This window comes from Papaver somniferum, chromosome 1, assembly GCF_003573695.1.
Source record: "Papaver somniferum cultivar HN1 chromosome 1, ASM357369v1, whole genome shotgun sequence".
NCBI lineage: Eukaryota > Viridiplantae > Streptophyta > Magnoliopsida > Ranunculales > Papaveraceae > Papaver > Papaver somniferum.
In genome coordinates, this window is record NC_039358.1 from 181,630,756 (window position 1) to 181,655,436 (window position 24,681).

The 24,681-nt window shown below is 35.8% G+C and overlaps 3 protein-coding genes across 3 annotated transcripts; 2 read left to right on the plus strand and 1 right to left on the minus strand.

Annotated features, from left to right (window-relative positions):
- Positions 1–1,869: 1,869 nt before the first annotated feature.
- On the plus strand, positions 1,870–4,247 carry LOC113309305. The gene is made up of 3 exons (XM_026557732.1): positions 1,870–2,238; positions 2,919–3,115; positions 3,847–4,247. Exons 2-3 carry the CDS (start codon positions 2,968–2,970, stop codon positions 4,110–4,112), a joined length of 414 nt encoding a protein of 137 aa, XP_026413517.1. The 5' UTR covers positions 1,870–2,238; positions 2,919–2,967; the 3' UTR covers positions 4,113–4,247.
- Positions 4,248–4,387: 140 nt separating this feature from the next.
- On the plus strand, positions 4,388–8,772 carry LOC113309298 (putative nuclease HARBI1). The gene is made up of 7 exons (XM_026557722.1): positions 4,388–4,602; positions 4,738–4,782; positions 5,236–5,571; positions 5,673–5,940; positions 6,570–7,074; positions 7,191–7,416; positions 8,150–8,772. Exons 5-7 carry the CDS (start codon positions 6,778–6,780, stop codon positions 8,617–8,619), a joined length of 993 nt encoding a protein of 330 aa, XP_026413507.1. The 5' UTR covers positions 4,388–4,602; positions 4,738–4,782; positions 5,236–5,571; positions 5,673–5,940; positions 6,570–6,777; the 3' UTR covers positions 8,620–8,772.
- An 11,981-nt stretch (positions 8,773–20,753) lies between these two features.
- On the minus strand, positions 20,754–24,207 carry LOC113355284. Its single transcript, XM_026598111.1, has 3 exons — positions 23,302–24,207; positions 22,350–23,127; positions 20,754–22,243 (listed from the first exon to the last, which is right to left on the minus strand). The coding sequence occupies exons 1-3, from the start codon at positions 24,205–24,207 to the stop codon at positions 20,754–20,756; spliced, it is 3,174 nt and encodes a 1,057-aa protein (XP_026453896.1).
- Positions 24,208–24,681: the final 474 nt, after the last annotated feature.

The following is a 24,681-nucleotide window of genomic DNA, read 5'->3' on the forward strand; positions in this document are numbered from 1 at the left end:
TGCACTCCCATAGCATGATATCCTGAAGTGGGAAACATGTTGAGTTATTTAACTCTTAATGATGTCTATAGCTCTTAAGTTAGAGTGGGATATACAAGAGTATTCTTGATAGACTCACCTATACGAATGTGAAGGTGTGGCCGCCTTCTATGAGAAATCGGGCATTTCTCTAGATCATTTGTTAAAAAGGGATAAGCACATGGCCTTAATGTGCGAACTTAAGGACGTTACTCTGGATATAGTTGTGTGTGTTAAATAATATAATATTAGTTAGAGTTCAAGACACAAATCACTCTAGTCACGTGGTACTTAGAAAGTTTAACACTATGCAGAGGTTCAAGTCGAAATGCACCTTTGCAGATGCACAACTATACAACACTTGCTCAATGTTTTGAAATATAAGTGGAGGATTGTTGAGGTATGTATATTTAAAAACATATTTTTGTAATATTATACCAAACTTAGAGAGATAGTGTGGTGGTATTGTTTTGGGCTCCCACACTATAGACTTGGGTTCAAATCTCATCCCATGCATTTGACTAGGTATATTATATATATCTATATTATTATTTAAAAAATCCGGGAGAGCGGGGCCTTGGGGGTCTTGGGAGGTCTGGTGATTCAGAAACTGATTTTTTGCAGGTTTGACTCTTGATTTCTAAAACGTTTTTTGAGATTAATATTCCCTAATTAATTCTATTATTTTTGGTAATTATATTGTTACCGTTTTATGACTGTTTTGGAGGAATTTCAGTGGGTAGTTATTGCAAAATTTATTTTGATTAAAAGCGTATTGATTTCCTATGAGTTATAAAAGAACAGTTTCTGGAGAAGATGAATAACATTTTTTTTCATCTATTTTGTATTCTGAGCAAGTGTTAGAAAGAGTAAGAGTTGGTTCGATTTCTCAAGGTGCAGAGAAATCGAATAAAGAGAATATCAGCTGTTTTATCCCATCGGTTTTCGATAATTTTTGACTGCTAGCACAATCAAAGAGGCAGAATCGCGAAATACCTTAATGATAGGGACCTAGTCCGCGACTCAATTGTTTGAGATTCCATTTCATTATTTGTTCACTATTTCCAACAAAAAGCATATAATTAAATGTGTGAAACATTTTTTTTCTTGCATAAAAGGGTGTTCTGGACACTTTCGCACATTGTCATCTAAACTTCAAAGACAGCTCTCTGACTACACCGTCCTGGTATTTTTATGGTATGATCGATAAAATAAAGGACGGAATGCGTCAGATTCCGCAAACAGCTATCCATCCATCACAACTATAAAATAGGAAATCAGATGATAAATGATATGGCCAATCCCACGATAGACGAGAAATCTATTCACAAAAAAATGGACCAGGCAATCCCAGATTTCCTTAACCAATAGCTTTTCATGAGTATTGTATGAATACTGCATATCCACGTCCACGTGTAGTTGTAACCTATAATTCTTTCAAGTAAACGCATGCTTCAAAAGAAGACAATCATGCTGTAGATAAAAAAAAAGAGAAAAATGAAAGAAAGAAAAAAAACCGAAAAGAAGAAGAAATTGTGCAAGACACCTGGTATACACACGAGTCACAACCAAGTACACTAGTTTAGTTGAGTAGAGTCGGTAAGTAGACTAGTAGAGTGAAAAAGAAGACAAATATGGTGCAAAATCATTAAATTGTTTCTTAAATCACACGGGATGCAGCAGCTGGCTAGAGATGACCGCGTCCTTAGAAGAAGTCGTATTGGTCTTGCAATCTACAGTGCTCAACAGTTTTTTTAGTTTTTTTTCGAAGGGAGGTGATAGAAAGGTGGAAAAGAGGGAGTCCGATAACATTTCCGTTTCTGAAGTCAGTAGTATTTTATTAATTAATTACTCACAAAGCCAAACTACACCACAAATATCTCTCTATTCCACCCTCTTTATTTCTTGTCTTTTGCTCTCTCTCTTTTTAACTCTTTCAAGAGATTCACCTCTCCGAATCTACAACTTGTGCAGGGTTAATTTTCTGATCTGGGTTACATCTTTATTCAGTTTACACACAGACAGATCACTCACTACCATCATTTATTATTTATTACTGTGAACGAATCTTTCCTTTCATTTTACACAATTGTTAAAAACAGACTATTAATAAAAACCAGTCAAGTTTTGAGGTTGTTGGAGTGTTCTGAAAGATTCATTTGTATGGGTTTTATGTATCAAATGCAAACCATGTTTTTGTTGTTCTTGTCTCCATTTCAGGTCAGTTTCATTTCAAACTCTACTTATTTCTTTTTACTCTCTTATACTATTAGTTTGGGTTTTACTATCAAAAAATTGTTGGTTTGTTTAGGATAGTTTATCGTTTTGGAGTTATTCATCATCAGTTCACTGATTAACTGTTAATTGTTTTATTGCTTTCTATTTAGAAGTATGAAAACTCTGATTAGCTAAGATTTGAAATCTTTTGTTCATTAATGGGGATTTTATTTTATTATGAGAACTTCTGAATGACCCTTTTTCGGATTTGTTTGCTCTTTCCTTTCTACTTCTGAAGAAAGAAAATAAGATTCATCTGTTTATAATGATTCCTGAAGAAAGAAAATAAGATTTATCTGTTTATATGATTCGATCTTGAATGGGTTTTGGGGGATTTATAGTTTGTAACTGTATGTAAATAATATGGGTTCTGATTCTTATGTGTCTTTTCGCTCTGATTTTAACTTTGTTTTCACCGGTCTTTGTTATGAATGGATGCCTATTGATAAATGAAAAGAAAATCCATACGTCTTCTTTGATCCTATAATTTTGTTTTCCCTCTGGGTTTTGGCAAAGCGATTCTTAATGCTCGCAGTTTGGGTTTTCATGTGATGATTCAATCAGGATCAGAGTTATTAAATTGTTTTGTTTATTCATTAGAACCCATATCTTTGTTTGAGCAGAATTCTTCAGTAAACATTTGAACTATACGTTTTGGAAGCATTTCGGATCATGGGTAGAGCTAGAGGAAAGGGTAAAAAGTTAACTGCTGTGCTGAATAATGAAGATCCTGAGAGTGGTGCTGAAGAAGCAATTCCTGCATACAAGAAAAGGAGAAGACCACAAAAACCACTGAAAGATGAAATTGATGGAGATGAGGTTGAGAATAGGGCTGCACATGGGTCGGGTTGGGTCGGGTTTGGCCTCACCCGTCACCCAACCCACTGATGGTGGGTAACAGAAGTTGTCACCCGCAACCAACCCAACATTACAATGGGTCGATTTTCACCCGACTCACATTACGGTGGGTTGGATCAGGTGGGCGGTGGGTTACCCACCATAAAATACAATGAACATTACATTAAGAACCCAATTGAAATAAGCCAACCCAAAATCAATCTTAGGAAACAAAACCCTAATTAGTATTTACAAATTACAATGATTCCTAATCTCACCTTTGGTTGTTGGTTTACTGGTGACGATGTTGATTGATTGTTGCTGGTGATGCTGTGATTTGATTTACAAAGCGAAGAGAAAATGAAAAAATAAACTGAGCCTCTGAGACTGCCGTTGAAGGGAACCGATTGAAGACTCTTCAGTGAAGAGAAGCTACCGATGATTAGGTTTAGGCATTATATATTATCACTTCAATGGATGTGGTTCATCTAGGATAGGTAATCTAAGGGTTAACATTAATTTAGAAATATTTAGGTGGGTGGGTGGGTTGGGTCGGGTGAGGGAAGTTGTCACCCACAGTCGACTCACCATACGATGGGTTTTGATGTTGTGACCCATAGTCGACCCGCTCCTAAATGGATTGGGTCGGGTGCAGGTAATTTCAGGCGGATGTGGGTTGGGTTGGTGGGTTGAGTCGGTTTTGTGCAGCCCTAGTTGAGAACATAGACGAGGAAGATGGGGAGAAAGAAAAATCTGCTATCTTAAACAAAGAAGCAAAAGCTTTAGTTGATGTGGAGAATGGAAAGAAGAGGAAGCGGAACTTGAAAGAGAATTTGGATGCTGTGAAAGAGGAGAATAGTATTGTTGGAACCAGAACAGGTACCGACAACTCTACCAAGTTAAATGGATTTCCACAATACAGAAATCGACGAAAAAACAAGCCTCGGAGAGCTGCTGAAGCTGGCGTTGAGTGCAAGTGAGTTTTGTGTTAGCCACCAGATTGGTTTTACTTTCTAATTTTTGCCTGCCATGAAGAACCATATCCATTTGGTTTATGTCTGGTTTACTAGTGCTCTTTTGTTCCCCGTAGTTTTCAGTTTTAAATTTCTTGTTCATGAACGATTTTTTTAGTCTATTTCAAGCAATTTAGGTCGCGTTTGGTAGCTTGGATATCCCCATCCTAGGATGGGTTGTCCAGATTAACCGGTTTTATTGTGTTTGTCTCTCCTAAATTCTAATTTGGGATAAGAATAACAAAACCCACCGTGATTTTCGTAGCCTCAAAAAGTACGATTAAGGTATTCTCTCGAATACCTGTTTTTCCCATTTCCTCACCAAGAATAGAACGGCACAATCCCACTCTGAAACCCACGAATTCCAGTATAACCACTAAACCCACGATTGAGATTTTCATACTTGTTTTCCTCTATATATACCGATGCATATCTTCATCGTTTACATCGATACAAGGTACTCTTCTTTACATCTGATTCAATTTCTATGATTCAATTCATCCTAGTATTTCTATGATTCAATTTCTTATCATGCAAATCTGATTTGCAAGTTGCTATAAAATCTGATTCAATTTGTTTTTTTTTTTTACAGAGGGTTTTCATATCATATCTGCTAGGAATCAATTGCAAGTTACTGGTACCATATTCATCCTCTTTCTTTTTCTTATCATCTTTGTTGATGCATGAATATTTATCCATCTTCTTATTATTGTGTATGTTGTCCTTTGTTTTTTTCAATTGCATGTTGCTGATATCATCTTCATAGATTAATGATTTGGTTTTTCTGTTGATAGTGGTTTTTTTTCTCATTACTACATATGTTTTCTTTTGTTTTTATCAATTGCATGTTGCTGGTATCATCGCAATTATAATGATTTAGGTTGTTTGTTTATAGTAGGTTGGTATCACTTAAATTTGGGAAAGATTTTTTAGTAGATTTGATTGAATCAGTAGGTAATTCATTTTGTTTATGACAAGCTTTGTTTGAGTAATTAATAGCTTCCCAAGTTCACAGGGTTAAGCTTTGTTGTGTGGCCAAGTTTCTTGAAAAGTTTGTTTAGAAATAACTTATATATTCAGTTGATTATAGAATATGGAGAGTGATCAATCATCCGACCCCCAAACTGGAAGGACAACTTGGACTCCTCCCATGGATAGACTGTTCATAGGTCTAATGAAAGACCAAGTACAGAAAGGACAACTACTCGATGATCAATTCAGCAAATATGCTTGGACACACTTTGTTGATAATTTCAAGCAGAGTTTTGGTTCTTCTTTTACCAAGGATGTGTTGAAAAATCGTACGAAAACTTTGAAGAAGAACTATGTTGTTGTGAGTACTCTTAGAGGTCAAAGTGGATTTGGATGGGATCAGTCGCGAGAAATTGTGATTGCTGATGATGCTGTATGGGATGATTATATCAAGGTTTGTAATTTATGTTATTCTTTAACAATTGAATGAATTTTGATTTTCGTTTTGTATTTAGAAGATATGCTAATAGGAAAATTTTATAATTCCACTTGCAGAAGCATCCTGATGTCAAATGCTGGAGGACAAAGACCCTTGCTCACTTTGATGAGTTAGCTATTATATTTGGGGATAATAGGGCCAATGGAAGGTATAGCCGTTGTAGGAATGACACTACTGTGCAAGATGATGATGACCATAATAATGAAAATTTAGATAACACGCAATCTCCAGATACCCCTCAAGAGCAGAATGAGAATGGATATAAATATAAGGATGAGGACTTGCGTACATCTGACACTCAAAAAAGGGCTCGAGCTTCAACAGGTATGAATTCACGTCCTTTTAGAAAGACCAAAAAGAGTACAGGAGAAGGAATGGTAGATGCAATTCAGGTAATGGCAGCGGCTGTGAACAATGTTGCGACTAAGAAAGAAGAAAACAAAATTTCATCATCTTTAGAGGCAAGTTTAGTGTCCGCACTCGAGGATGTACCAAATTTGGATGATGATACTTTTGTGCAGGCGCTAGATTTATTGGAAGATGAAAAGAAAGCTAAGATTTTCATTGCATTGACTGGGAACAGGAAACGACAGTGGTTGTTATCGAAGCTCAATATTCCCGCATATTATCCTTCCAATTTAAGTGACTAGGTGTCTGATAGGGTGAAGTTTGGCCACATAGTATTCTCAGGGATTTCGAATTACTAGGTTATGTTTAAGTTTCTTTTCATTTAGTAGTTTGTGTCAGAGATTTAATTTGTTTAATGTTTAAGTTTAGTGTTGTTATGGTACTGTAATAGTAGTTTTCCTTTCATTTTTTATGAACTATGTTCCTTCTCTATGAATTAAATTGAAATGTTTTTATTTTTAAAGTTTCCATGTTGATTTTTATTTTTCTGTGTGTTTTCTATTAATATAATGATTTTTAATCTTCTATATTCTTTCTGTTGGTAGGTACATATAAGATATCGTAATATGGCGAGTTCTGACGATGAAGAAGATTTGGTAGTAGTTGTAACAGCAGCCACAACAACACTAATTGCTGTTTATTACCAATATTTTTTTGGAGAAAACAATATGCCATGATTCAATTCTTAGTGGTGCAGCTCATGTAGATGAAGTCTTAAATGGTCATGATGCACGATGTCAGGATAGTTTTCGTATGGAAAAACATGTTTTCTTAAGATTATGTGATATGTTGAAAGAAAAGGAGTTACTTTGTCATAGTAATGGAGTTCGTGTTGAAGAAAAGGTAGCAATTTTTATGCTTGCTGTAGGACATAATGAACGTAACAGGATACTTCAAGAGCGTTTTCAGCATTCAAGTGAGACAATTAGTAGACATTTTAATGCAGTCTTGGATGCTATTGTTGCATTGGCAGATGATTTTCTTGTACCAGCAGGGCCTGATACCCCCACTGAAATCTTAGAAAACCCAAGATTTTATCCATACTTCAAGGTATTGCATATCTTCAACCAAGCTTTATCACATAAACTCAATTAGTTTTTGTTGTATATATAAATATGTTTGTATCCACAGCCAACTACTTTTTACTCGTATTCTTTTCATTATAGGATTGTATAGGAGCCATTGATGGAACACAAATACCAGCAATGGTTGGTCTCGACGAACAAGTTCCTTTTTGGTGCAGAAAAGGGTTCATTTCGCAAAATGTTTTAGTAGCTTGTTCCTTTGACTTACAGTTTCAGTATGTTCTAGCTGGTTGGGAAGGCTCGGCTGCTGATTCACGCATACTAGATTCATCTCTAACAAGATGCGATAGATTAATTGTGCCCGAAGGTATAACGTGCTATCATATATTTTTCATTCTACTTCCAAATACTATTGCCAACCCATGTTTCTAGCTTTGACATCTTTTTAACGGGAAGCTCAGGTAGACAACTATTTTTTAATTAGATAGATAGGCATGCTGGTCATGCTGTATTTTTCATCATTTGTTCAATTCATCATTTACTATCAAAGAAACCCTCCAGTTGAATTATGTGTTTGGAATTCCTAGAGCATGACATTTAATCTCATCTGTGAACTGTTTGTCTGTTTTTTTTAATGATTATTCCTAGAGCATGATATTTAATCTCATCTGTGAGCATGACATTTTAATGATTATTGGGAACTATTTGTCTGTTTTTTACACTTCCCATGTCTCAGTTCAGTGGTCTTCCGAGACCCACTTAATCTCATTTGTGAATCCATTTCATTGATACTCACGGGTGGCTCTCAGAAAAGAGCTAATAACTCATGGGTGGCTCTCAGTTCAGTGGTCTTCCAAATGGTAAACGAGTAAAATACGGGCAGTAACAAGGGTTTTGGTTTTGGTAGTTACTGTTGGTTTTAGCACTGCGTTGCAATAGCTGCCATTCCTATTCCTACTGTTGCAGGGAAAATTGTACAATGTTTGTACTTCATTTTAGAATGGGGAAGAAGATCCTATATGCAGTAGAGTCTATAATCACATTTATGTTATATCCACGGAGAGCTTGATTGATAACTTAGCCTTTTTTTGTTTGTACAGGTAAATTTTATCTCGTTGATGCAGGATTCGCCAATATGCCGCAGTTTATTACTCCATATCGTGGTGTCCGTTATCACTTGAAGGAATTTGGTGGAAATCGTCCAAAATATGCAAAGGAATTATTCAATCTCCGACATGCATCGTTACGGAATGCAATTGAACGTGCTATCGGTATACTTAAAAGACGCTTCACTATTTTGCAACTGCAGCCTCAATATCCATTCGAATCACAAGTGAAAATTGTACTTGCATGTTGCATCCTTCATAACCACATCCGCAGAGAGTGCATTAATGACTTGATTTTCGATGATGAGAACTTACAAAACCTACTAGAAACCGATCAAAGAATGCAACAAGACAGTGAATGCCCTACACTTGGGAGAAATAGACAACGAGAAGTAGCTTCAGAACTTCGAACTTCAATCGCAGATGCAATGTGGAATGATTATCAGCGTCGCCGCCGCGGCTAATGTTTGCATACTGTTGAGTTAGACTTCGATACTGTTATTTGCATATTGTTGTTTAAATTGGATGAGTTAGACTTGGATACTGTTATTTGCATATTGTTGTTTAAATTGGATGAGTTAGACTTGGATACTGTTATTTGCATGTTGTTGTTTAAATTCGAGAGCGAAACAAACATGATTCAAGTTATACTTATGATTTCTATTGGGTGATTGAGATGTTAACCAAACAACTTCTATGTTAATCTGGGATAAGATAAAATTTGAGACAAACATAATTCAAGTTAACCAATTCCTAGTTAGATAACTGATATCTCTACTTAGGATATGTTGTTGGGTTTCCAAGCTACCAAACAGACCCTTAAACTTCTTAGTGATTTTCCAAACCCTTCCCTTCTACGGTATCTGCTTTTATTAAAACCATCTGGTTATATGGCTTTGCACATTCTCATTTGAATACAATAAGCATGTTGTTGTTTTTTTGCATTATTCTTTATGCCTTTGTATATCTTTCCCAATTATTTTGCATTTTCATTTTCATTAGACCAACTAAGATCATTAAAAAGAGGGTTGTGAACCTTAAACTTTGATGTTGTTTTGGGATCAAGTAGCAACTACTTATCCTGAACTCTTATTGTAGCATTAGCATTTGTGGAAATAGAAAGAACACAAATAACAGTTCTGTTTATGATGCCATCGTGTCACATTAACTCTTACTGTACACAGTTACATGCATTGGTCAACAAAAGAGATGAGGCGACTTTAGTAGATTTGGAGCAAGATTTATGACCCTTTTGCATGCTGGGGTGTCTGCATAGGGTTTTACAGTCAATGTAGTCGTGATGTACTTTGGTGTGTGAATGAAGATATATCAAGTAACTGACTAAAATCCTGCACGTTCCATCTCTTTTTGCAAGCTGAGAGACTCTTCCCTTCAGAATTATGCTCCTGTAGTGTCTGTCTAGAAAATTACCTCCATCTATTGCATGTTATGAATGTGTCTCCCTCTTGACTTTGAATTTTGAATGAAGAAAATTTTGCAATCATTATCTTTAATAGTGAATAATACTTGGATCAGATAATAGGACTTCGTCTTTACTTTGTTTCTTTTATACTCTTTCTTTGTTTACTTTTGGGATATGTTGCTCATTTTTTGTTGGTTTAGGCAAGCTATACAGTAATTTAGTGATAACTTGCACTAGGAAGTTATTTGTGATTTCGAATCATTTACAACTCTCAAGACTCGAGTCCCGTTCTGCAAAGGAGATCAAGTCAAAGAGAAAGGAAGGCAAAGGAGATCAAGTTGGACATGGAACTATGGAAGACAAGGAAGTAGGAAATCAAGTCAAAGAAAAAGTGCAAGATGTAATGATTAGAAACAGATTACTAAATTCTGTAACAGACTTGATCAGTTTTTTTCAACTTAATCATATGTAATAATCTAATCTGCCAGAAACAACTGAAGGGGATCTTCTCCATCCTCATCCCAGCTTACTGGAAGAGGGATGGCAGTGGATGATGCCAAAAAACAATTTGCTTATGGTTTGTAATGCTAGGTGGAAATTTTTCATTCCCACCTAGTCGGTAATATATAGCTCCTGTCCAAAAAAAAAAAGACTCGAGTCCAGTTCTGCAAATATAGATGTGCGTTTTTCCTTGCAATTTGTTTTTGATAGGAATTCCTGCCAATTAGTTGCAGTCTTATTAATCAAATTATTTTAGTAGCAAATATATTAGTTATGTGTTTTTTTTTTCGGGGTAATTTGTGTTACCTCCCCTGTAAAGATTGGTAATTTGCGTTACTTCCCCTACAATAATAAAATTAGCAAAACCTCCTCTCGCCAATAATTCCGTCTATTCCAAGTTAGCTGACTCAGCACTAACTTACACGTGGTTTTTTGTAGGGGAGGTAATGCAAATTACCAATCTTTACAGGGGAGGTAACGCAAATTACCAATCTTTACGGAGGAGGTAACGCGAATTATCCCAAAGAAATAAAAACCACGTGTAAGTTAGTGCCGAGTCAGCTAACTTGAAATAAACAGAATAATTGACGAGAGGAGGTTTTGCTAATTTTATTTTTGTAGGGGAGGTAATGCAAATTACGAATATTTACGGGGGAGGTAATGCAAATTACCCCTTTTTTCTTTTTTAGAATTGAAAGGAAAAGAAAAATTAGAGAATGTACAAAGCTAGCATGTCAAAGCTAAACAAAACTCTTACACACAAAGAATCGTCTCCATTGATGCAAGACTTGATTCACAGAGTATGAACCAAAAGTCTTTAGCCTAGTAGTCCATAAGTGTATATTCTGCTTAATGATCATCTTTAGCTCGGCTTCAGACTTGGGTCTTTTCCCATGCATTCTATCATTCCTCTCTAGCCAAAACACCCACACCACTGCAAAAGGAGTAAGCTTCCACACCTCCTTCCTGATTCCATTAAAACCTTAAAGTGTTCCAGATTTGCAGAAGTGATGCAAGAGATAACGGCATCACCCAGATTACATTGCACGAATTGATAAACTAATTCCAAATAGCCGTGATACCTGAACAATGAATAAAAAGATGGTCTTGGGTTTCCGGCTCCTTCTTACATAACACACAAATATTAGTTATGTGTTTAATTGTTAGTAAAGTAGGTGCGGACCATGGTGTGCCACAATGTATCTGTTGACACCGTTCCAAAATCCTCAAAATATCCATTTCCCTGGATATCCTATAAGTATCTGCTGACGCGGACCGTGTTTATGCCGTAACGTCTCATATCCGTCAATACATATGGATACTGATAGATAAGAAATATAGAATACATACAAATGCAAGTCGTGCTTAAAATTTTAATCGGATAAGTATATGTCGATGCTTATCGTGTTTGTGCCGTATTGATTGGGACGACCGAAGGGAGTCCCTTTAGTGCTCAATAGGGGAGCCAAAATATAGTCCATTTGTAGCGTTTTCTATTTTTGGTTTTCAGTCGCAAAAATTGAACGCCCGTTAATTTTCTTTCCACCAAATTGGATCGATAATAGGATAGTCATTGACTACGACTACGGTTAGCCGTGGTCAAAACGATCGGAAATCGAACCGATTATTGGTATTTCCGACGTGAAAAGGGCAAAAAAACCGTCACCTATACTTTTAATTTTAATCTTGACCGTTGATTACCAACAAAATTCTGCCATCAGATATAAAGCTGTCGTTGTTGTTACAAAATTGTTACATAGTAAGTGTTACGTAAATATTACACTTATAATTGTTATTAAGAAACTGTTACAAAAATTGTTGCAAAACTGCAACAAAACTATCACAAAAAAAAGACCATGTTCAATAGGGAGCCAAAATGTAGTCCGTTTGTAACGTTTTTTTTTTTGGTTTTCAATCGCAAAAATTGAAATTGAACGGCCATTAATTTTCTTTCCACCAAATTGGATCGACAATAGGATAGTCATCGACTACGACTACGGTTAGCCGCGGTCAAAACGATCGGAAGTCGAACTGATTATTGGTATTTCTGGCATGAAAATGGCAAAAAAACCTTCACATATACTTTTAATTTTAATCTTGACCGTTGATTACCAACAAAATTCGGCCATCGGATCTAAAGCTGCCGTTGTTATTTCAAAATTGTTATAAAATTGTTACATAATTATTACGTAAATATTACACTTATATTGTTATTAAGAAACTGTTACAAAAAGTGTTGCAAAACTGCTACAAAACTGTCACAAAAAGGACCCTACAATCCCATGGAGTCGCTTCCAAACTTCGGTCGTCCCCGCGCTGCTGCAGTAGTAATCTAGTTGATATCGGCCGATACATATGGATAGTGATAGATACAAAATATAAAAGACGTAAATGCCAATGTATGCTCAAGTTATTATACCAGTTTTAAAAAAAGAATTGAGAAAAAAGAACGAGAAATTATTATTGTTGGAAACAAAATTGAATTTGAATAGTCAACCATATACTAATTATTCAAATTAGGAAGAAGTTAATTCAGACCTTAACATGCTTTCATATAAGTTTTATTTTCATGACTAGTAGAGACAATAATATATATGCACAATCATATAAAATGTGATAATTTATCTAAGTTACAATAGTTTTGGATTCAATAACTCAATCACCTTTGTTTAATTTATTGTTGTACTTAAATGTGTATCTCAATATCATATACTTCCCCGCTCCAAATTAGATGACCTATTGTAGTTTCCATTTTTAAGACAAGGAAGAGAAAGGAGAATTTTTAAGTATTTTATACAATGATATCCTTGTGGATAATTACTAGTAAAATTTAGAAGTGATTTATCTGTCAAACCATACCACGGATATTTGTAAACTTTGTACCATTAGAAAGCATTTTAAAACACCTACGTAACGAATATAAACATGGCTATCAAATTTTAAATGTTTCTTATACTAATTATAATCAATTAAAAGGGTAATTTTAGAAATATTTACATTATTTGATGATATAGGTCATCTATTTTGGGATAAAATTTAAAACTAACTAGGTCATCTAATTTGGGACGGAGGGAGTATATTCTAAATCTATACGATGGAGGATGACAAATAAAAAAAAATTGATCGATAAAGGAAGGATTCGATTGATTTAAAAAAGAGAGGTATAACAGGATTATACCACCCTAACAGGAAAAAAAGAAAAGAAAGAAAGCTAAGTTGGTAACTGAAAAAGTGGGGGTACAACAATCTCACCCAATATTTCGCTTAGCAATCTGTATGGACTAACTCCGATATACTTTCAAGAGAATCAACTAGACAGTCAGACTCAATCTTACGAAAAGTATATCAAAGAGTTATATCTCAATTTCTCAATTCAATACTTACTCAAGCAAATAGCAATCTGCGAGTCTAATTTGAATATAAGAGAAATTAACTTGAACGGTACCAAAGACCAATGTTCAAGGATCAATCAATTTCAATCAACAACCAAAGATTGGATTTACCAATTGATCGATTCAACGCACAACCTGTGATGTTTCAATTATATAACAAAATATAATGCGGAAAAGAAATAACACAGACATCAGAAGTTTTGTTAACGAGGAAACCGCAAATGCAGAAAAACTCCGGGACCTAGTCCAGATTGAACACACAATGTATTAAGTCGCTACAGACACTAGCCTACTACAAACTAACTTCGGTCTAGACTGTAGTTGAAGCCCAATCAACCTCACACTGATTCAAGGTACAGTTACGCTCCTTACGTCTCTGATCCCAGCAGGATACTACGCACTTGATTCCCTTAGCTGATCTCACCCACAACTAAGAGTTGCTACGACCCAAAGTCGAAGAATTTAATAAACAAATCTGTATCACACAGAAAAGTCTACAAGAATAGATAAATCTGTCTCCCACAGAAATACCTACGAGTTTTGTTCCGTCTTTTGATATATCAAGGTGAACAAGAACCAATTGATATATCAGACTTATATTCCCTAAGAACAACCTAGAAATATCAATCACCTCACAATAATCTTAATAGACTAGCGAAACAAGATATTGTGGAATCACAAACGATGAGACAAATATGTTTGTGACTACTTTTCTATCTTTCCTATCAGAGAAATTCATCTCAAGCCAATCTTACGATTGCACTCAATCACGATAGAAATAACAAGATCAGATCACGCAACTACAGAGAAAATAGTTAGGTCTGGCTTCACAATCCCAATGAAGTCTTCAAGTCGTTAACCTGCAGGGTCTCGGTAGAAACCTAAGATTAAAGGAGAATCGACTCTAGCTTATACAACTAGTATCACACAGGAGGTGTGGGGATTGGGTTTCCCAGTTGCTAGAGTTCTCCCTTATATAGTTTCCAAATCAGGGTTTGCAATCTAAGTTATCTTGGTAAAAAAGCATTCAACATTCATCGTTAGATGAAAACCTGATTAGATTCAAGCTAATATCTTTCAACCGTTACTTCGAACTTAGCTTGTTTTACACAAATGAAATGCACGTTCATTTAGGTTTGTGTAACCGTACCTAAACGTGTACACATAGTTGGTTCAACAGTAGTTAACCAATGGTTAGTCATATGAGCACTTTCATATCAACCTTATTCATCTTCACCATAACTAGTTCAAAGGACTCATAAGAACTAGTTAGAGAGTTGTTCAATTGCTTAGATCTCATAGAAGTATATAAGACACAATCGAAACAAAAATAATTTTGATTCACTCGAATCGATTCATGAACATTATAGCCACGATTTGAAAAAATGCATTCCTTAGTTTATATATGTCTTAGTTCACGAATAAACCGTTTTTAGAAAATAACCCACTCAAGTATGCATACCGGTACACATACTTAAGTATCCGGATTGATTTTGTTTTCAGTTCACAAACTCCAGCAGAAATTCACGGGATGTGAACTTCCGGCAGTACGCGTACGGGTATGCGGACTTAGCATCCGGACATCCTGAACCAGTAAAGTGCGCATACTTTTGTTCAAGGATTTTGGACTTACACAAATATGAGTTCACATACAATGTTTATATCCGTTCAAGGTTATATATATTTTAAACTCTCATTTCAATCATTGAAACATTCTTAGAGGATGTTAAATAAAGGTTATTCACACACTATTTTTTATCAAAGCGATTTTCAAGATATTGAAATAATCAACATGACTTTCCTCACTTGTAAAGATGAAATCGGCCAAAGCGAAAGCTTACCAACACATATGTCGAGAAAAACATAAGCGAGATAGACTTGGCTCGAAATAGAAAATGTGTATAATCAAAGTCTATATAGCAATACGACTTTTGTCTCAAGATAGGAGATAGAGTATATAGACTTTTGAGTGATAGATAAGTTCAAGTCTCCACATACATTTTAGTCGATGAAGTTCCACCAGTTCCTTGAGTAGTTCTTCGTCTTTGCATGATGAACTTCGTGGAGTCTAGAGCTCAACTACACTTTCTATCCTAGTCCGAGACTTAGCTATAAGTAAACTAGAAATCAAGACTTATAGTTTTGGCAACTAAACTTAACAAACAAGCTTGAGATAGCAATGGTTGCGAGTTCGACCGAGCAGTGCTCTAACAGTAACACACTGCCAAACTTAGTTAGGATGAAAGTAAATATTACACCAATCTTTCATTACATTTATAGAGATAACATCCTCAAAATCCTTGAAAGCTAGAGTCCAAGTAAACAAATAGTTGACTGCCTTATTGACAACAACTTGAGCATTGTGTATTTTTTCAAAAACAAAATGCCAATTTCTCTCCTTCCAGATACTTCACATAATCGCTGCATGAATCATATTCCAGACTACATTATTTACTAAGTTGTGTTGCATCAATTACCAAGCATGTAAGAATGCAATAGTATCATTAGGCATAGAGAAAAACCAGTATAACTTACCCATAAATCTTCCCAAATCAGTTTAGCAAAATTGCAGTGCAAGAACAGATGAGAAGTAAATTCATTCTCATTACTGAACAAGCAAACAACTAGAACATCAACATCTCTCCTGATAAGATAGTCTCTAGTAGATAATCTGTTATGAGTGATAAAGCCACAGAGAAAAGCTGATCTTTGAAGGACATTTCAATTTCCAAGAGTTAAAAGTAGAATTAACAGGTACTACTTCATCCTCCTATGTAAGACTATGATAAAGAGATTTAACTTAGAATTGGTTACACTTTGCTAAAGACTAAACAAGTTCATCCTCCTCATTCTGATTAAAACTAAAGGAAGCAAGATCATTGTAAAAAAGATTCAGATCCACAGTAGCAACAGTATTAACTCTTCTAGGCAGTCTGAAGTCCCAGGTTATAGGGTTATCAACAACAATACCTAATTCAGCAATAGAAATATGTTTTTCTCTAGTGAGATCACATAAGTTTGGATAACATGTTTTCATAGGTGATGTGATTTTTAATGTTGTTGTAAAGTGGTAGTAAAAGTGTCGTTCAGTCAGACTTGTTGAGATTGGTTTTAAGACTTAATAATAGAAAACTCTAAAAATAAAGAAAATATAAACAAAAGATTGTCACAATATCGAGAGGTACTGAAACTCAGGATTCCACCAATTTCCATATTCACGTGGCGCAACTAATAATTCTAGACATTTATAACTCAAATAATAACAATTTATTGAATCTAGTTCATTGCCGAAAGTATATTTTGAAAGTAATGACCGTAAATATAAAGCGTGAGAAATCAAAACACTTAAGAAATCATAACCCATCAATTGAAATCACAATCATTAAATTCTCCTTTTCACCATTTGTAAGTACTTTTGAGCAATGAATTCATATTTTCAGCGTGTTTCCAACATGATGAGCTAAACCCCATCACTGGGATGATGGAGGAAGCCAATATTCATCACTGTGGTAAATTTATTTAATTCTTCTTATGACTTTTGAATTATTTTAATTTGAATTTTGATTAATTTCAGAAATCGATTAAAAATCAATGCAATAAGTCATAAAAAGAATGAATAGAATTACCACACGCATGAAGCAAGGCTTCTTCCGTCATCGCAGTGTTGGGGTTTATCTCTTCATGGTGAAAACACGCTCAAAATAATAACCCATGGCTCAATAGGTATTTGTTTTGAAGAAATAATATAACACATAAATTTGCAACGCTGCATTGGCGTTACAGAATTCACTGTTACAAAGAAGTAGTCACTAAATATGATTAGCAATGGATGAAAGTCTTTAGCAACCAGAGCTGAGAAGACAATTTTTCCGACTGTATCTGCGACTCTATAGCTTCTTCTTCTTCTCCGGCAGAACTCGTCTGCAGCTTCTCTGCTTTGATTCTGCAACTCCCAATCGACCCCGACAACTCTCGATCCCCCTTATGTGACCTACCAGCAACCTTTATATACAAAAAAGGTCCAAATTTCTCGATTAAAATCCTTCATTTTCTTCCCTTTACTTTCGCCGGAGGTCACATGATTTTTCATCTCTTTTCTTTTTCTTTTACGCGTCTTCTACAAAATCTGATTCATCAAAAACTCTTACAAGACCTAATAGAATCAAATCTACGTAGAATCTCCTTCAATCACACGCAATTAACCCAAACAACTCTCGAGAATATATTACTCTTTGTTTTATAAAAGGAAGGAAATCTTCCATTGTTTTACGTAATTAAAGCCTTTATCCCTCCTATTTCGATGCATCAAGGTGGTATCATATCATTCCCGAGAATAAATCCCCTAAAATCTCTTTCAAAACCAATTCCAAAAATCATGCAGGCCCCTAACTTTTCCTTCCCCTGTTTCTTCGAGAATGCATGTAACTCTCTTTCTTTTCGAATCTGAGAGACTTACAAACCCTGTTTCATCATAATAGACCATAACCATTCCAAATCCACGTCAAACTCCCATTGAATCTCTTCGTAAATCAATCCAGAACTTTGCAGTGGACTGAAAATTTTCCCTCCTAAAATCGGATTCAATTGGTGAAGATTGAGTGTCCCCCTAACCAAATCGGGGTATAAATAGCAATTAGGGTTCCCCTACCCAAAACTGGGGTCCTTTTAGCACTTGTCCTTGGGGTGCTTTTAGTAAAAATTTTGTGTGCCAATATCATTTTTGTGGGGCATTTCCAACGTATTTCCGGGGTGCTTTTAACACATGTATGAGGTGCCTTTAACAATTCTTCCCAAGGGGTGCAAGTATCACTTTTCGAGCCAATTTCGCTGCAAAAGCTCATTCTCCAAAAATATATACAAAGACATAAAATACCAAAATAAGTAAAAAAATGGGTATTAACAATATAGAAAATCGAGATCAAAATAGACATATAAATGCGTCTGTCAATAGGAAAGTCATATAACAAATTATCATCCCAATTTCTTGTTTTAAAACCATTATTAACTTTGAACTTGACATACCTGAGAAAGATTGGACTACACTTCATGATAGCTTTCCAGACATAAATACCATAAGAAAATTTGGAGTCTTTGAAACCCAACAAACCTCTCATGCACCATATTTTTCAGTTGTAATGGATTTCCAAAGTGCATTTTCTTCAACTGCATACCTCCATGGCCATTTAGTTAAGAGTGCTTGATTGAATTTTTGAAGATTTTTAATACCTAATCCACCAAACTTTTTTCTTCTACACAAGAAAACCCATTTACATGGATGATTTTTTCTTCTACTCTTGTTGTCATGCACAAGAAATCTCTCATGATATTTTCAATCTTCTTAACCACAAAAGAAGGCATCTCAAAGAGGGACATTAGTAAACAAACATACTAGAGAAGGCATTATTAATGAGTGTAATTTTAACTGCTTTAGAGAGTAAAGGCTTTTTCCAACAGCTAGTTTGATTACAAACCTTTCAATAGTTTTATCCCATTTAGCAATACCACCACATTTATCTCCCAAAGGAAGGCATAAATAAGTAGTAGGCAAACCTTGATAACAACCCATATATCTGGATTTTTGCAAAATTGATCTTCAAACCAGTGAGAAGCTCAAAAGAAAGTAACAAAAATCTGAGATTTCTAACCTGATCCACATCAGCATCCAATATGATTAATTTGCATCTGAAAAATGCAAGTGACTAATCATATTACCATCAGATTTCACTTGAAAGCCAGTGAGAAATGCCTTGTTCTTGAGCTTGCTTAACCATGAAGTTAAAGCTTCACCAACTAATAGAAATAAGAAACGTGAGATTGGATCACCTTGTCTTATACCCTTTTTACTCTTGAAATAACCTGTAGCACTGCCATTTACAAGAATAGAAAATCTTGCATATTCCACACATCTTCTAATCCAACCGCTGCATGTCATGAACTGAATTCTAGATTCACCTCTTTCAGTGCCTTCTCTTCCTCAGACAAGGAATGAGCCTTAATAAATTCAATTATTGGTTTAATGGTTTTCTCTCACAGCCAATCCGAGAAGATAAACCAAGGTAAAGGCTGAATCAGCCGTTGGGTGTAAACAGCCCACAAAGTACCCTAAAACAGAAACAAAGAAATACATTCCCACAAATGGCCTTAAAAAGAAAAAGATCAAATAAGTTTTTCATGGCCCAGCTAGCTAAAGAAAATACTAGGTACATGACAATACCCCTTATTTGGCATATCCTTGTCCTCAAGGATAAAGTATGGGAACTGGGATTTAATGTGGCCAATGTCCTCCCATGTTGCATCCTCAGCGGGAGCTCCAGCCCATTGAATCAATACTTGAGGAAAAGTTTTATCATCTCTGATAATGTATCTGGAATCCAAAACATCAACAGGGGTGACAATGAAGGTTCCTGAACTATCCACCAGTGGCAAGGTAGGAGTGGGAACAATGTGTTGACCAATTTTCTTCTTTAATTGGGACACATGAAACACAGGTTTAATTCTGGATCCAATAGGAAACTTTAACTTATAAGCAACAACACCTACTCTGTGTAAGACTTCAAAATGGCCAAAATATTTAGCAGCAAGCTTCATATTAGTTCTGAGAGCTACTGAAGACTGTCTATAAGGCTGTAACTTCAAGAAAACCAAGTCTCCCTCTGCAAAAGATCTGCCAGTCCTCTTAAGATCAGCAAAATGTTTGATTCTGTGTTGGGCTTGAATAAGATCTTCCCTGAGTAATTGCATCATGTGATCTCTTTCCTGAAGATATTCTTGTACAGTTGCAACAGATGTAGTAGCTTGCACTAAAATCCATGTTTGGGGGAATATAGCCATATAAAGCCTGAAATGGTGTCATCTTCAGACTGGTATGGTAGTTGGTGTTGAGCCACCATTCAACAAGGGATAACCACTTGAACCATTTCTTAAGAGTAACACCAGTCATGCACCTCAAATATTGTTCCAAGCAAGAATTTGTTCTCTCAGTTTGGCCATCTGTTTGTGGATGGTATGATGTACTGAGGTTCAATTGAGTGCCCAAAGATTTAAATAGATGTTTCCAGAAAGAGCTAATAAATACCTTGTCCCTGTCAGATACTCTGGAGCTTGGAAGGCCATGAAGTTTGAAGATATGGTGCATGAATTCTTTGGCTACTGAAATAGCAGTGAAAGGGTGACTCAAGGCAATAAAATGACTATATTTAGTAAGCTTTTCTACCACTACCAAAATAACAGTCTTCTTGTAAGACATTGGTAAACCCTCTATGAAATACATAGAAATGTGTTGTCATGCTCTCTCTGGAATTGGAAGAGGTTGCAATAGTCCAGCAAGAGAAGAATGATCAGGTTTGTTGCATTGGAAAACAACACAGACAGCAAAAAATGTGAATATCTCTTCCTTCATATGAGGCCAGTAGAAATAAGATTTTTCTCTATTGTAAGTGCCCATCATCCCAGAATTTCCTCCTACAACTGAGGTATGCACAGAGTGAATGATGGTTTGCCTTATTTTCATGTGAGAGCCAACATAAAGTCTAGACTTGAAACTAAGAATGCCATCTGTGAATGAGTACAACTTGTTAGTAGGAGGGATGAGGAGCTCAGAAATCAATTGTTGAGCATGAGAGTCCTCAGTGTAACTTGCAATAATATCCTGGTGCCATTGTTGCTGAGAAACTGCCATAACTTGACATGTAGAAGCATCATGAGGAAGCCTAGATAAGGCATCTGCCGCTTTATTTTCCATGCCCTTTTTGTACTTGATAACATAATCTAGGCCCATCAATTTCATGATACATTTATGTTGCAAGACAGTAGTAATCCTTTGTTCCATGAGATACTTCAAGCTTTGATGATCTGTATGAATAATGAATTGACTATGAGAAAGATGATGCCTCCAGTTTTTTACTGCCACGACAATGGCCAAGAGCTCTTTCTCATAAGTGGATAAAGCTAACGCTTTGGGACCTAAAGCTTTGCTGTAAAAAGCAATGGGTCTTCCATTTTGCATCAATACTTCCCCAACCCCTGTAGAGCAAGCATCTGTTTCCAGTGTAAATGGTTGAGAAAAATTTGGAAGATCTATAACTGGAGCAGAAATCATTGCCTGTTTCAAAGTAGAAAATGCTTGCAAGGCTAAAGGAGACCATACAAAATAATATTTCTTCAACATATCTGTAAGTGGCTTGCTGAGAACTCCATAACCTTTGACAAATCTTCTATAATAACCAGTCAAACCCAAAAAAACCCTCAACTGCTTCAAGTTAACTGGTTGTGGCCAAGTTTGCATGGCAACAATTTTATCAGGGTCAACAGCAAATCCTTGTGAAGTAATAAGATGGCCCAAATAATCCAGCTGAAGTTGAGCAAAACAACATTTTTTCTTGTTGGCAAATAAGGAATGTGCTCTCAAGAGGGACAAAGTTTGTGACAAGTGTAGGACATGTTCTTCCACAGACTCACTATAAACCAAAATGTCATCAAGAAAGACTAAGATGAACTTCCTTAAGTAAGGTTTAAAGATGGTATTCATGAGAGACTGAAATGTAGCTGGTACGTTTGTAAGGCCAAATGGCATCACTCTAAACTTATAATGACCCTGATGTGTTCTAAAAGCAGTTTTAAAAATGTCAGATAAATCCATCCTGATTTGATGATAACCAGAAGTCAGATCAATCTTTGTAAAAATGATTGCTCCATCCAATTCATCTAGCAACTCTTCAGTTAAAGGAATAGGAAACTTGTATTTAATTGTGATATCATTCAGCTTCCTATAGTCTACACAAAAACTCCAAGAGCCATCTTTTTTCTTAATGAGTAAGATAGGCGAAGCAAAAGGACTATGACTTTCTTGAATCAACCCAGTATTAAGCATGTCCTAAACCAACTTTTCCACTACTTCTTTTTGAATAAGGACATCTATATGGTCTCTGAGAAATATGAGTTGAATTTGGTTTCAAAGGTATCTTATGGTCCAATGCCCTTGGAGGAGGTAATGATGTTGGCTTAGTAAATACATCTGAAAAGGAATCTAAAAGTGTATTGATCTCAGGAGGAATTAGTTCTAAGGGCATAGTGGATATGGAAAAAAATTGGCCAATAATAGTAGGGGTATTGGCTTTCAAAAATTTCATAAAGGAACTACCACTGATCAAATTGCAAGATGGAATGGAAGAAGTACCTTGAAGAGTTATTTGTTTCCCTTGGTGGAGAAAAGAAACCTTGAGATCAGCCAGATTAAACATCGCATCACCCAATTGTTTCAACCAATCAACTCCCAATACCATGTGACAACCTCCTAGTGGGAGAACTCTCAAATCACCACAGAACTGATAACCCTGCATACTCCAAACCAGCTCAGAACACAGACCCTTACTTATTGTAGTATCACCATTAGCAACAGTGACTAACATATGGCCCGTGGGTATAATGGGTAACTGCAACTTTTCAGCTAGTTGTGAATCAACAAAGCTATGAGTACTACCAGTGTCTATTAAGACCAAAATATCTTCAGAGTGTAGAATACCAGTTACCCTTATGGTGTTTTGAGTGACAAGTCCTGTCACAGCATGAAGTGATATCTCCATAGAAGATTCAATAGGTGAAGAAGGAGCAGTGGTATCTTCTTCAAGTTCCTCTACAGAAGAAGGAGATGAAGCTTCCTATGCTACCAACATGAAAAGTTGTTGTCATTTACAGAAGTGCCCTGGTTTATAAAATTCATCACAGTTATAACAGAGCCCTTAATCACGCCTAGTTTTCATCTGAGTAGGTGTTAATCTTCGAATAATAGGAATAGACGAAGTAGCTTTGGTGGGGGTACTAGGGTGAGTTACAAATGGTTTTGTATTAGAGAAAGATGACTTTGGAATATTAGTAAGTTGAGGCAGAGATGTCTTAGAAGGTGATGGTATAGGAGAAAATGTAGTGGGTGAAGGTTGAAATGGTTTAGGAAAATTTCGAAAACGTTTGTTCTGAAAATCTACAGAAGCTTGTTGCATTCTAGCAAGATAGAAGGCATCAGTGTCTGAATTGGGTTTAAACATCTGCACTTGATTACGAATTTCCTCCTTGAGACCACTAATGAAACTCATCGTAAAATAAGCATCAGAAAGGGATGGATTGCGATCCTTCATTAAATATTTTAATGACTCATAACGTTCATAATATTCTTCAACTGTGGTGAGCTGAGACAATTTATTAAAGCTACTCACATAATTATCATAAGCAACATCTTCAAAGCGACAACAAATATCAGAAGAAAATTGAAGCCAATCGATAAGAATTTTACCCTCCTGATAATCTAGAAACCATGAATCTGCTTTACCATCAAAATGAATGGAAGCCAGATCTACTTTATGAACATCACCTACTGAATTAAGTTGAAAATACCTTTCACATTTACGAATCCAACCTCTAGGATTAGTACCATAGAATCTTGGAAAATAAATCTTAGGGTGTTTAGAGAATTTACCGGATTTGAACATCAATTCATTATCCTGAGAGTGAGATGCACCAACTGATGAAGCTGCCAGAAGAACGATGTTACCACCCTGTTGTTGACAGAAGAGAACAATAGTAGCTAAGGATTCTTTGACAGAAGCCATATCTGTAGAAGGAGAACCAACTTCAGTGTACAGATTCTTAACCTTATCCTCTAAGGCCTGTAATCGAGCTTCTTGAGTTTGTAGAACAATAAAAACATCCTTCACTGTTGTAGCTTTATCAACGCCTCCAGCCATAACTATGGAAATCAGGATCGAAACCAGCTGATACCAATTGTCATGAACTGAATTCTAGATTCACCTCTTTCAGTGCCTTCTCTTCCTCAGACAAGGAATGAGCCTTAATAAATTCAATTGTTGGTTGAATGGTTTTCTCTCACAACCAATCCGAGAAGATAAACTAAGGTAAAGACTGAATCAGCCGTTGGGTGTAAACAACCCACAAAGTACCCTAAAACAGAAACAAAGAAATACATTCCCACAAATGGGCTTAAAAATAAAAAGATCAAATAAGTTTGTCATGTCCCATCTAGCTAAAGAAAATACTAGGTACATGATACTGCATTTCTCACCAAACCCTATAAGAGCGAAGATTTATTCAATAAAATCCCAGTTTACATGGTCAAATTTTCAAAGTCAATTTTATAAAGAATTCCAAGCTTGCCACCTCCAACTCTTGAATCAATCAATTCATTGGCTATTAAAACACCA